The sequence below is a fragment of the Chrysemys picta genome, chromosome 5, assembly GCF_011386835.1.
Source record: "Chrysemys picta bellii isolate R12L10 chromosome 5, ASM1138683v2, whole genome shotgun sequence".
NCBI classification, from domain to species: domain Eukaryota; kingdom Metazoa; phylum Chordata; order Testudines; family Emydidae; genus Chrysemys; species Chrysemys picta.
In genome coordinates, this window is record NC_088795.1 from 120,377,452 (window position 1) to 120,391,730 (window position 14,279).

General features: G+C 39.8%; 1 protein-coding gene across 5 annotated transcripts in view; it reads right to left on the reverse strand.

Moving 5' to 3' along the window:
* Positions 1–14,279, reverse strand: part of AFAP1 (actin filament associated protein 1) — a 175,006-nt gene that overhangs the window by 56,499 nt on the left and 104,228 nt on the right. For all 5 annotated transcript variants that reach the window (XM_005300759.5, XM_005300755.5, XM_065597100.1 and 2 more), the window contains 2 exons: positions 6,714–6,925; positions 3,282–3,461 (listed from right to left, as the gene is read on the reverse strand). In XM_005300759.5, the coding sequence (XP_005300816.2) occupies positions 3,282–3,461; positions 6,714–6,925 (392 nt within the window). The remainder of the gene's footprint in view (positions 1–3,281; positions 3,462–6,713; positions 6,926–14,279) is intronic.

Consider the following 14,279-nt stretch of genomic DNA (forward strand, 5'->3'; position numbering starts at 1 on the left):
GCATGCAGGACAGATTCCAATCAGTGTTTATGAAATGTTAAATGAATTAACAGGACACTTATTCAGTGCTACTTTTAAAAAGTACTGGTGTTATAAATAGCCTATAAGAGATCATTGTTACTTTCTATGAAAATCCAAATATCAAATCCTGAGATCAGAGTCTGCTCTAGACACAGGCAAGATAGGCAGTTGCTAGGATGGCCGATTTCAGGACCTCCCCTGGTTCCTTCCAGGAGTGGTGGCAGGTGATGAGGCTGGCGGGGCTGCCAGTTGGGGCTCCTAGGGGCAGGAAGCGGACCCCAGTCGGGCTGCTGAGGAAATGCTCTCATCCCTAGCCGCTCCCCACCTCTAGTGCAGGTATGATTGTGGCTGCAGATGCAACTCAGGCACTGAGTGGCTCTGAACTACTCCTGGCAGCACTGCCCAAAGCAGTGACTTGCCTGGCTCCACGTCAGCACCCAGCCCACATCTGCTGCTCAGCGCCCAACCTCTGCAGACCCTGGTGCCTGGGCAGCTCTCAGCACCTGCCCTGGCTGCTAATCTGGACTCACACTGCGATGGCCCTGTACTACAAGCCTGACTGAAGAGCTCATCTAGAATGGTATGAGTGGCCTGGGGCTTGCTGGGGACCAGGCAGGGGTGCAGGCTTTGGGGTGAGAAGTGCAGGGGGGCCTGGGTTGAGTTGTGTGGCTCTTGGAAAAGAACTGAAGTGTGGGTCAGGAGTCCCTGGCCCGGGAGGGATGGAGGAGGCTGAGGAAGCATTACAGGAGGCGGATGGGGAGTGGGTCTCTGGCCCAGGGGGTGAAGAACATCAGGGAAGACGTGTGGGGGGAAGATAGGGAGCAGGTCCATGGCTCCTGGGGGGTGGATCCCTGCCACAAACTTCTAAGCAATTAGGAGGAAGGTGGCACACTGAAATTTTGCATAGGGCGGCCTCTGCCTGAGCTATTAAAGCGCAGAACAAAGGCTAATCTGGTGGTATAGAGAATTACAGATTAATTTTCCATTCAGCAAGTCATCATGCAGTCATGCCTCTGAAACTGCTCTTCACTTCTTCTCTTTCCATAGGAAGCCCACATGCCATCAGGAAATTCTTACGTGTTTAATCAAACCGTGTTTAGAAACATACAATTTATTCTTAAGAAAATAAGTACCATATATGGTTACATCAGAGCAAAGCATAGAGAATGTTGGGTGGATTCTTATGTATTCAGACTTCTAGATGCTCTTAAATTGCTGGATTAAAAGTTTTTTTAAAAAGCCACTATAGCTTAAGTTTCCCACACTACCTCACTGACCTTCACATCTGAGAACTGCAAAGTCCAACATAAATACTAGTAATCTGGTTAGGATCTGAAACTGCAGTACGTGCACTGGGGACTTCCACATTTCTAGACATTGAACAGAACAGAGTGAAAAATGGCAAAATCCTGTTTCTCAGAAGACTGCATTTCCAGGACAAACTGCAACACCTGACACGCTGCTAGAACAGGACTTGAAAACTGGACTAAACCTTCTAGACAGACTGAAACATACCTGCACTTCTGCATGCACAAAACACATGTTCCCTGCAATTGACAGTACTACTACAGCTGTGCCTGAGTAATGTACTTACAGTAACATATTGCCAATTATCTTTTTCTTTAATACATTTTAAAGTGCTACTTCTTACTGTGTCTCTCGATTTGTTATATATTCTTTCCCCTTCTGCTTTCATCCCTCTTTTTCTCTTTCCTATCATAGCTCAGGATTAATCTTTTTCCTGAAGAGTCATCTGCTCCCCTTCCATCTCCCTCCTCCCCTTATGTACCTTCCTCATTCTTTTGCTACATCGTGCTCTCTAATTCCTCCGCCACTTTTTCCTAGGTTTGGTAGAAAACATTTTCACCTATGGGCACAAAGAATTTCGTCCATAAACCAGGATGTTAAGAAGATAAGTGAACAATGTGTACTAATCTCTGCAATTCCCATCCACAACATACATGGCACCCATATGATTCTGCATATGAACTCTGTGCAATAACTCACACACATAGTTACTCAGGCACATAAGCTCTCTCAGGATCAAGGGCCCAAGAACGTAAATATGGCTGGGTGGACACAGAAATTTACTGGTATGAATTTGGAGTAGCTGCTTCACTCATGAATGGCAAAACCATGAATTCTTGTAAGTTATGCAGGTCACGCCAAAGGAATACCAATAAAACCTTTAACCAATCTAGATCATCATCTATTTTGCATTACACACAATTTACAGAAACCATTCCCCCCATTTTTTGTGTGTGTTCTAGAAAGCTAACACACGCTTTACTGGTATTGTTTCCCTCTCTTTTCTGCCTTGGTTACAATTTATTATTTTTGAAACACCAATGGTAATGCTAGGCCCTGTGGAGCCAACTGCCTTTGAAGCAAGAGTTCCCACTGCACAGGCTTAAGAGGGAGCATATATGATGATGCAAAGCATGGTATTCATTTGAAAGAAGGTGAGGATTGGCTTTTTATTGGCATAAAACAACCATTTCTGGCTTTGATTCATCACAAGATAACAGTGTTGTTGCTGTTTCAGGAGTAAATATTATACTATCATTTTGGAGAGAAATTCTACATTTGAAGAGAAGCAAACATTTTCATAACAGATTTGTTAGTTTTTTAAACAGGGAGAAGGGGGTGGCTGTTGGAAAGCAAATCACTAGTTACTTGTTAATTAATTCTAAAAAACCCCCCAAAAAAACCCAAACCTAAAACCTACTGTCTTTTGCTTGTATTTTTTTTAATCAATACCAAAACTAATTTCAGTATTTTGAAGTTACCGGGGAAAACGTCCTTCTCCCGTCTCAATATTTAGCATCATGTGGCATTTTAATAAATACTGATTTGTTTCAGAGACTTTAGTGGCACAAAGCAGGTCTTATGACTTGCTCTCCACGGATTCAAAATCTGGTTTCTCATAAAATTGTACACTTGAAAGGGGCTGCCTGATATTTCACGTGACCAGAGGAATTCAGTAAACACAGCCATTCCTATTCAGGAAGAAGTGTCATCATACAAGGCAAAAAGTGAAAGGATGTTGTCAGTGGCAGGCGAAAGAGCTCAAGGGCTGGATATATGGGGCCATTCCTCTGAATAAGAAAAATACACCCAACTACCTAAAACATTAATTTAAAAAACAGTCACATTTTCATATCTCACCTTTTAATAGCAATTGATACTGAGTAACGAACGCAATGTTTTATTACCAGAAATGTTTTTAGATATGTGACTGGTCAGAAACCATCCAGTACCTTCAACCACTGTTCCGCTTGCTCTTTGCTCTGTACTGCTAGAACCAGAGCATCTGTTCCTTGGTGAGTGATTTTCAGCTCATGCTTCTTCTTTTTACTGTCTTTGGGAATGTATGTGATACTGCAGTCATTCAACAGCAGTTCCATCTGAGGTTGCTGATCCTTGGAACTTTTATAACACTAAATAAAAATGAAGTATGTTATTAGGTTAAAACTTAATTTCATGCACTTTTGGTGAAAGCCCTTATTGTATGGCAGTACTTCACTGTTTTAGCTTTTCTCACTCATCCCCTTACCACACACCGAAGTTAATCAATGCTAACTTGGCATCCATTTCTATCACCCCCTTTCCTATAGTGAAATGGCTGCCAGACTGACATTACTGGAGGCTGTTTAATCATAGAATAGGTACAGCATGGGGAATACCATCGCAGGCTTCTTTTATCTACCAATAAGCCTCAAACCTGAACTGGATAAGAGATAAGTTCAGTCTCCATGTTGGTTTACTCTTTGCCCTCTCTGCTAAGACTGATATGAACTTTTCTCCCCCTCAACTGTGACAAACGTTAGTGAAGCCCCTTCAGATGCTAGATCTGGCCCAGAGTTGAAGCTGTGACCTAAAGGTGAAAGGCTTCACACAGCGTGACTCATCTGATGGCTCATCTAATGCCCATTCTGAGCTTCCATCCTTCAGTTCTTTCAATCTTTCAGTGCAGATCAGTTTTATTTAGATGTCATACACAGAATTAACAGATTTAAAATAAAAACAAGTCACGATCATAGCGTTGTGTGCCTGTATTTCCATGTCCAGTTACCTTAACTACATGTGCAAATTGGCCTTTTTACCCCATCTACATTTTCATGCGCATGTACAATAGCTATTTGGATATTAAAAAAGACCGATCTGCATATGTAGTAAGGATAACTGAACACAAAGGTAGACTAACAAATGCACATGCATTTTTATACATGGATCTGAGACCCCTTATTTTAAAGTCTTGCCTTACCCACTTCATGTGCTAAGATTCAGGAACATATAGCAATTGTTAACAGGATATTACAAACACTACAATCAAGGCTGAGAAGGGAATCATTTAAAACCAATCTTTGTAACTGCTCACAATTTTCTAATTGTTTTCCTTTCAGACTAAAATGTCTTTGGTCTAGTCTCAGCTGAGTGATAAATAATTTTTTGAGGAAATTTGTTTTATAAAAAAAATCATGCTTAAGTTATATGAGCATGAAAAGCCACCATCACCTTTTAGCAGTTTAAGAAGCATTTCTGTGGCACATCTTAATATATATTTCTAGATTTTATTTTTCAGAGTATATATAAGAAGTTTACTAAAAACACACATTTACATAACAAATAGCGCCAAATGAGGCTGTATAGAAAGCAATTACTGGCCAAATTATTTATATTGAATGTCTGGTTCTGATCTAAAATATCACATTTTGGTCTCATTTGAATGCTGCATTTATAATATAGGGAATAACTAATCCCTAAACACATATATATTTGTATTACTTTCTGCATAACTCATAGGTTAAGTCTTCTAGGTCTTTCTTCCAATAGTAAACTAATCTTGTTTAAATTGCTCATTCAACTCCTGTTATGATTTTTATTTTCTTAATCCTCATTACAGTATTACTGGAAGAAAAAACCCTGGGGAGAAAAATAACAATTTCTTAGACCACACAAGTGGTTAAAGGAACATGTGGTTAAACGAAAAAGAGTACCACCAGGATTTTAAATAAATAAATAAACTTAATTGTAGAAGAAATATAATGTGCCTTTTTAATTTCTCTTTCTCTCTCTCTCTATTTTGATTTTAAGCTTCTATCCTTCATTCCAAAAGTCTGATTCCAATCTTGTGTATGTTGGCATAAATCTGGACTAACAACAGTGAATCCAATGGATTTACACCAATATAAGGGTGAATGAAATCAGAGTCAAACTTTTTTTGACAATTAAAATATATACAATGCAAAAATAATATCCTTAAAACATAAATTGAACTGTCCATTTAATAACAATTTCCCACCATATTTACAGCAACCTCTTCTCTTACCATCTATGTCCCAAAATCTGTCCATTCCCCCTTCAGCCAAAGTAGAAGATGAAATTTGCAGCATACTCCGAACATTGACAAATCTGGGCCATGAGGACCAACCAGGGAAAATGAGTTGCTAAATTGAGGGTCCCCCCTTTGTGGAATATCCCTTTCCAGCTGCTACCAAATTTTTAAGTTGGGATACAACCATCATAAGCTCATCTGCTAATTGCAACTTTGTTGGCGCCACACAGGAAGAGAGTAAACAGACCACACGTGATTTAGGGTGTAGAAATGAAACCCTCTCATAAGCAGAGCCGTCCCTAGGGTATGGTGAATTGGGGCAACTGCCTTGGGCCCTGTGCTTGGTGAGGAGGTGGGCGGGAAGGTGAGGTGGGGGAGGGCGAGGAGTGCCTCCCGCCCACTGGCGGGCCCTGCCGATCAGCGCCTCCCCCTCTCTCCCAGTGCCTACCACCGATCATCTGTTTCATCTATAGGCGCTGTGGAGGGAGGAGCGAGGATGCAGCACACTCAGGGGAGGGGGTGGAACTGGGTGGGGAAGAGGCGGGGCGGGAAGAGGTGGGCACTGGGGGAAGTGGTGGAGTGGGGGCAGGGCCTACCAGAGCCAGGGGGAGCACTCCTGGCAGATAGAAACTCGGCGCCTATGTCCCGGGCCACGCATCCCCCTAGGGTCGGCCCTACTCATAAGATAAACCTTTTTTCACTAAACAGAAACAAGTCTTGCAGCAGGAAGTTTACTAAGTCATGGACCTGCAACTGGTGATCACTATATGAAAGAAACATAATAGAGTTCTAGAGAATGAACACACAAAGACATTTAAATCACTTCCATCTTTCCTTTCTATGATGCAGCTGTGAGTTATGTGAATATTGCATCTGTAATTACAGCAGAACAGATGGCGAAGGTTTAGTTTTAAGTATATACATTACAATAACATATGCTGCCAAGGGACTTGTTTCTCTCTAAGGGTCTGATCCAACAGCTCTTATATAGGGAAAACTCTCACAGAATCTAGTGGGATTTTTGCTTCCATAAGGGTTGGGTTTACAAGGTTTCAGGGATGAAATATATTAGACAGAAATAGGCTTCAGGCTATGTTCTCTGCATCAGAGAATTTTCTAGGGTGTAGGTTTCACTCTGAAGGTTCCACGTTCTAAGTGGCTTTAAAAAAAGCAATCAATCGATCGATATGGGGCCCCTGGTCTTGGGTTCTTATTCATGACGACACTCTCTGACAGCAATACTAAACTTGATTGCTATTTACAATATATTTACAATAAGCCATTTTCCTTTAAAAATAATCACATCTTTAAATGACAAACAAAATCTAGCCAAAGGAAATAAAATAATAATTACCAGTAGTTTGTTTTCTTTGATAACACACAGTAGTTTGGTCCATTGTCCAAATCGCTTCTTTCTCAAGAGGAAGGCACAGATTTTGGCATCTTTTACGAGGTCCATAGAAGCCTCCTCAGAAGGCCATTGATGTCTCATTTTTTTTCCTTTTCCATCTTCCTCCTCTTCATCATAAGATTCGTAAGAGCTGCTCATAGCATCTGAGTCATAATCTTTAAGGAAAGTATGAAAGTGCCCAGTTAAAACCATCAACCATGAAATACACCTATAAAACTTGACTTGCATCTGAAGAAGTGAGGTTCTTACCCACGAAAGCTTATGCTCCCTATACTTCTGTTAGTCTCAAAGGTGCCACAGGACCCTCTGTTGCTTTTTACAGATTCAGACTAACACGGCTACCCCTCTGATACTTGACACCTATAAAACTGAACAACTGTAATGGGATCTATTTTAAGTACTACCTTTTATTCTAAAGACAAACCAAAAACAATATATTTTTCAATCCTCAGTAATATCAATACATTAAGTTTATTGAGTATGAGATGCTATAAAAATGAGAAGTGCATCATCATTAGATTTAACTATAGAGCCATAATTATACCCCAGGAATTTTAACTAAAACTGTAACTTGGGAATTAATGCTTAGCATTTAGACACTACTTATTTTGAAAGTGCTACTTGCAATTTCATTTTTCCCCTTTTTGCAGCTTTTCTAGAGGAAGCGATTATAATCTTTCCCCATTCCTTAATGCAATACTAAACTCTTGGTGACAATGTCTGCATGGAAAGAAAGAAAGAAAGAAATGTAAATATTCAGGACATAGCATGTAGAGAAATAAACATGGAGTATGACAGAGCTCACAAGGAATCAAGTATTTCTGTATGTTCAAGTAATTTACATTGTATACAGTAGAAAAATACGTCTGTACAAAATGTCATAAAATTATAACAGCAACAAGTTACAAACCATGAGGCAATTAATGCTAACATAGACGGTGCTGTTGATTGCATCAGTGCCTCTGCTAATGTTGAAAGCATTCTGAAGAAACTCTCTCCTTACGTTCCTTAGTCCACATGCTTTGGGCCGAATGGCAAGACTCTTTTTGATTTAAGTGGGCTTCGTTTGTTATCAAGAGCCAGGAGTTAGTTCTCTACTAAATCTGTTCCCCCTACTAAATGAGGACCTTTCTGTCAGCTGGTATGCCTAGAAGCTCCAGAAGGCACAATCCTTCCTAAGCTGTGGAATGATAGGGCACAGCACTAAGCCAATGCAAGGCAACGGCTAAGAGCTAAAAAGGAATCCAAAGTTAAGAAACACTACAAGGTTTTTATTGTTTAAAAAAAATAATAAATGAAATAAAAGGGAAGGGTGGGAAAGGTTAGGGAGTATCTATTATTTAATTTAAACTGGCAAACTAGAAAATGGTTTTATATTAAAGACTGTTCATTTTCTCATAATCATGTAAAATAATATGTGAGATCTCCATCTCTTCTAATTACCTCCCTGAAAAGAGCCTAAACAAAAACACCCTTCTGGAGGGGTTATTCAGGAAGCTCTATGAAAGTTTACACTACTAAATTAGAAAATGCCTAGGAGGTTATTGATCAAACTCAGACATACAAAAGAACACCCACATGTTACCTGCAGAGACAGAAGAGTTAAAGTGGTGAAATTATACTAAACATGAAAATGCAGAATTCAGTAGTTAAATCAGCATTTTCAGGGAGGCCTGCCTATCCCCTTGCCCTAGAGTTATATCCAGAACCCTAGCCCATCCCTCTGTTAACAATCCTCCTTGAAAGGCAGCTCCATTCTTCCTGACTGCTCTATTCTCTGCCACCAGACTCCCTTTGAATCTGAAAACTCCCAGAGGGGTGGCCAGCAGTGGTGGAGAGCAGAAAAGGTAAAAAACCATTATAGCATTTAAATAAAGTGAGAAGACGGGACCCCATTCCTGATGATGTTGTCACAAAGCATGGGGGAGACCAGGCCCTGCACCCGCCGGCTTCCTGCGATTCACCGTCACTCTCAGCCAGCCAGTTGAACAGAAGGTTTGTTTAGATGACAGGAACACAGTCCAAAACAGGTTTTGCCAGTACCGACAACAGCCCCCTCCCCCTTTAGTTAGGTCCATCTGGAGGCCCCAGGGAGGCCACAGCCCCGTCGGGAAGCCCAAGCCCCATCGGGTCACCACTCTCCATCTTCCAGCCAGCTCCAAACCTGAACACTCCCTTCAGCCCCCTCCTTTCTGGCCTTTTCCCGGCTCCTCCCCCAGCCTTTGTGTCCTTTGTCCAGTTTCCCGGGCAGAAGTGTTACCTGGCCTCCAATCCCCGTCCTGGGTTCTCATGTTACATGATCAGGTATGCTCCCTTCCCCATTGCAGGCAGCCCCAGCAAAACTCCCCTGCAACCTTCCTAGGTCAATATTCCGCACTCAGCATTCAAATACCACATCAAGAACATTCCCACTTCGTCACAGGCGTGCATCCATTTCTATCTCCAAAATGAACTGACAAGGCTTTTTGTTAAAGATCAGATCCAAATAAGAGAGCATATAGAAGCTACACACTTCCAATATTGCTTTCATTAGGCCACATTTAAGACTCTTCTGCTGTATTACGGACACACCTTGAAGAAGTAGAGTGTTATGTGAACAGAACAACAACTACTTCTTATCAGATGAGAGCCTAGCATAATACCTTTCCAATCTGCATTTTTAGTGTATCTGACGCTGAGGAGGCAAAAGGCAATATTGTATCTGTCTTCGCTGTATTTTAATAAATCATTTCCATTTTATGGGATGTTTTAACTTTCTCATATTCCACGAAAGAATGTTCCACCTACCAAATACCATTGTTATCAGTCATCTCCTTACTGTATTATGAAGAATTGGTTTCTTTTTACCTCAAGCCCCAAGCAAATATCTTGTTTCCTTCACTTCTTTTCAGCAAGGTCATTTGCTTAACCACTGCACTTCTCTTCACAACACCCACATACTTTCATCAAGGTTATTAATATCCCAATTATGGAGGTGCCGGTGGAGACTCCCAATTTAAAGGTTCAGTTTTGCATTTCAAGTATCCATACACACAGACACATACCACCATCATGCACTCTGCATCCAACAATTTAAAAAGTCTTGATTTGGAATGTTTCAGAGTAGCAGCCGTGTTAGTCTGTATCCGCAAAAAGAAGAACAGGAGGACTTGTGGCACCTTAGAGACTAACAAATTTATTAGAGCATAAGCTTTCGTGGACTATAGCCCACTTCTTCGGATGCATATCATATGCATCCGAAGAAGTGGGCTATAGTCCACGAAAGCTTATGCTCTAATAAATTTGTTAGTCTCTAAGGTGCCACAAGTCCTCCTGTTCTTCTTTTTGATTTGGAATGTATATATATATATACACATTATTAACAAAATAGAATTATAGACCAAGTCATATTTTATTAGACATCTTATTTTGGCACATCTGTTTTGGCACAGAGTTCTCCCTTTGGGAGTTAAAGCATAGGCTGGGTCATTTATCCCTGCATAAAATACTTATTCACCTGGCTCCCTACTACCCCAACCACTGTTGCCATCATGGTACAAACAAGGGCAATTATCAATACTGAGTAACCATATAATCTTAGCACTGTAAACCCTTGTCCTTCCTCACCACACCTCCTCTGTACTTCCTTATGCACTTTCTCCACGCCATTCATGATTTTATAGACTTCTACCATAAACCTGCAGATTTAAGCTTTCCTTTAAAAAAAAAAAGTTTCTAGTCCTTGCTGTTGCAAAGAGAACCTTCCAAGTATGACCTGAATGTGAAAGACACAGTACCACTGCAGCAATTCAGAAACCTGATGGCAACAACAGGGAAACTGACAAACAAGTTGTGAGTTCAACTGCTTGCCAACGCAATGAGCTACAGCAGAGGTGTACATTGGTGATCTTCATGGGAAAGATTTTTTAAAAAGTTAGGGGAAGGGGGAGTAGTGAGACCTTCCCCACCCCCTCTGCAGAAGACAGGACACTGTGGGAGGACAGGGTAGTCGAGAATGGCAACTCACAATACATTAAGGTTGATGGGTATCAAGGAAAAGAGAGATTGCTCCTTTTCCCCAGCAACACAGGGTGAAGGGAAGGGGTTCAAGCCTATCCACACTCACTAACCAGAGATTAATGTCTCTATAACCTACAGGGAATTGACCTTCCGCGAGACCTCAAAATTTCATACTAGCGGAACACACACAATGATCAAGATTATTTTTAAAAGGTGTTTAAAGTTAGGCTCCTAAATCCTCATTTAGGTTCCTAAACTAAGTGGTCTGACTTTCAAAAGTGTAGAGCATCCAGTAGCTCCCACGAACTTTTGAGTCCAGGCTCTGTGCAGTAGAGGGCAATGGCATACATTTGAGGCAGTACATTCTAATAGGTACTGTATAGGCAGAATTCAATTTTTTTAATATATAATTTCAACAGATAATATCAATGTTTATTTCAAAGCAATTTTTTCAATTTTTATTGATTTTAAATTTTCATGGTTGTGGAAAATTATGGGAGGTTCAGACAACAGGGGAGTTAGACACTAATTTAATTATAGTGGACCCTGGGATTCAAAAAATTAATGCTTTATAACTGTCAAAGCACAAATTGTCAACATAACATGTCAAAATTTACAAATTTAATATCCTTAAATCAAACTTTAATAAGTTCTCAAGTAGCATTTTTCTTACTTGACTAGCTGTAAATTTTGATTGTTATCAATGGAAATATTTTGGGCGGTTGTGTATGAACGTGAAATCAACGTTCACCGACATTTACCAGTAAAAACCTAATCCTTCCAAGCCTAGTTTTATTTACACACACACACACACACACTTTTTGGCAGAGCTTGATGGTTATTCTAGTTTCTGTTTTATGAATTACATACTTTTCTGTGTACAAAAATAGTACAAATTGTTAAGGAAAATAATACCCTAATACATTTTCACATTATTCCCAATAAGGTATTCAAAGGATTAACCTGAAGCTAATTTAAACCAGGTCACTCTGGAGCAGTATTTTTCAATAAATGGAGATGGAAAAGAGAGTCATCATCAGTTGAGGCACACTTTGACTTGTTCTTATCTGCAGATAAATATTTATTTACAGACCACAGATAGGGAAATCACCATCATTTTGTTTTCACAAACTATACTCCTGTGGATTTTTCACCTTTTTATAGGAACATGGAAGATGTGAGCCTATTTACTGTTAATTATAGTAGAAAAAAATATTCTTATTACAGTAGAACCTCAGGAGTTATGAACTCCAGAGTTACGAAATGACCGGTCAACCACAGACCTCATTTGGAACCGGAAGTGGGCAATCAGGCAGCAGCAGAGAAAAAAGAAGAAAACCAAATACAGTACATACTGTGCTAAACATAAACTACTAAAAAAAATGGAAAAGTTTAAAAAAAAAGATTTGACAAGGTAGGGAAACTGTTTCTGTGCTTGTTTCATTTAAATTAAAATGGTTAAAAGCAGCATTTTTCTTCTGCATAGTAGCTTCAAAGCTGTATTAAGTCAGTATTCTGTTGTAAACTTTTGAAAGACCCACCATAACATTTTGTTCAGAGTTTACAAAGATTTCAGCGTTATGAACAACCTCCATCCCCTTGTAACTCTGAGGTTCTACTGTATGAAGAAACATATACTATAAACAGTTATATCTGTTTGAACATTTATTTAATCCATTAGAGATAGCATTCTCTCTTTTTTTCCCCTTCACTTCATGATGCTGTTCTTGTAGTCTGGGCCCTTAGAATCTGTGTCTTCTCAATCACATCCACCTCAAAATCAGCGCCATATCCTGACTGCAGTTATTACAAGTAAAATGAGTTTGGTGGTTTTATTTTAGTCACTTATGTTCATATTATTCACAAAGCCATAAGACAAGCTAGCACAAATGAGCTCAATGGGAATTTTGCTAGAGTAGATGGGTAACAAGCACTGAAGAAGGCCTATGGTGAATTTAGCCACTAACTTAGAGAATTTTTTTCACTTCAAGGTCCCAGAAGCAAAGACAAGGTTTTCATCTCGAGGCCAAAAGACCAAAAACATCAAGACGCTTGATCACGGCCTTGGATAGACCAAGAGACTACCTACACTTGATCTTAGCTCATAGAGAGCCTACAGATAAACAAGTTGTTGACAGTACTTGTATTCTTCTAGAAGGGTTAAAAGAGTGGATGATAAATACAAAAGGTAATTGAATTCAGCAGAGTTGAGACAATATAGGTTATGAGTTACGCTAGTTATGCATATAACTTTTGTAAAAGTTATAGCTTTGATTTATGGGAGGTGGGGGGATGGTCCATCTCCCCTAAATGTTCCTGTAGGTCTGGATAGTAATGAAGGTTAATAAAAATAAGTCTGAAATTTGGTTAGCATGTTCTGGGTTATAGCCCCACTGAAACAACTACTGTACAGTACTTTAAAATGCAGCTAATATTTTCTCCTTGAGCTGGGCTCTTGCATTTAGTAGCTAACCATGAACTGGCAGTTCACTGGGTCAGAGGGTGTGAGCAGGACCACCCTGCACTATTTCTGGGGGAGAAGCAGGGAGTGGAAAGTCCCTGAGCACTGCTGAGGCTGAGCGTGTCTATATTCATTTTACATTTTTTGGAACTCTTATTTTTTTGCCTAGGTTAAGTTATTCCTATTAACAAGGGCCAGATTTTCTTTGGTTTGGTTTTTTAAATGTTTAGAGCTAATGCATACATATCATTCTCCAAGAAAAACAAAGGACTCTCTTTAAACCACAGTGTACAAATGGCACACAGATCATTTGTTAGTGCTATAATGTTTCTCTTGTTTTATTGTTTAGGAGAACAGATTTTATTTAGTCATTCATTTAGATTTAAACAACAATAAAAATGGTCTAACAAATTTAGGGTCATGAATGACGATGATCCAGCAGAAAAGTATTCATACAGAAGTGATGGATTATCTCTGCCAGACAATAAATAAGAGCAGCAAAAGAAACCTTTTTACCTCCTCCAACCCACAGGGAAAACACCCTCCATCTTTTAGTACTTAAATGCCAGCTCGCTAAACCTGCACAACTGTTCAATGGCAGGCATACCATCATTCTATCATTGTGATCCAATCATACGACAATGTAAGCTAGATTAGACTGGGTAAGTATTTGGATATGATCATGGGAGACCTGAGTGCTGAGGTAATCGGTAATTTGGTGATTAATCAGGAGGTAATTTGGTGATTAATCAGGAGGTAGCACTCGAATTGATATTGAAATAGTGTCACAGGATAACACTGGCGGTATTGGTCACTCACATCAGAAACTGCTGTTGGGTCCAGCAAGCCTACCTGATCCCCCTGTCATAAACCAGCCACAATCTATCCTTATAGGTACGGACACTAGTGAGCCCTTCATATAATTCTTAAATACAGAGGATGTAAAGAGAGAGAAGTTTTCTTTTTTGTTTATGTCTTCGTGTTTTAAAGCACTGGAAGTCATTAAAACTGACAATTGTTTAGGATGGCATCAGGATAAATGTTACTCA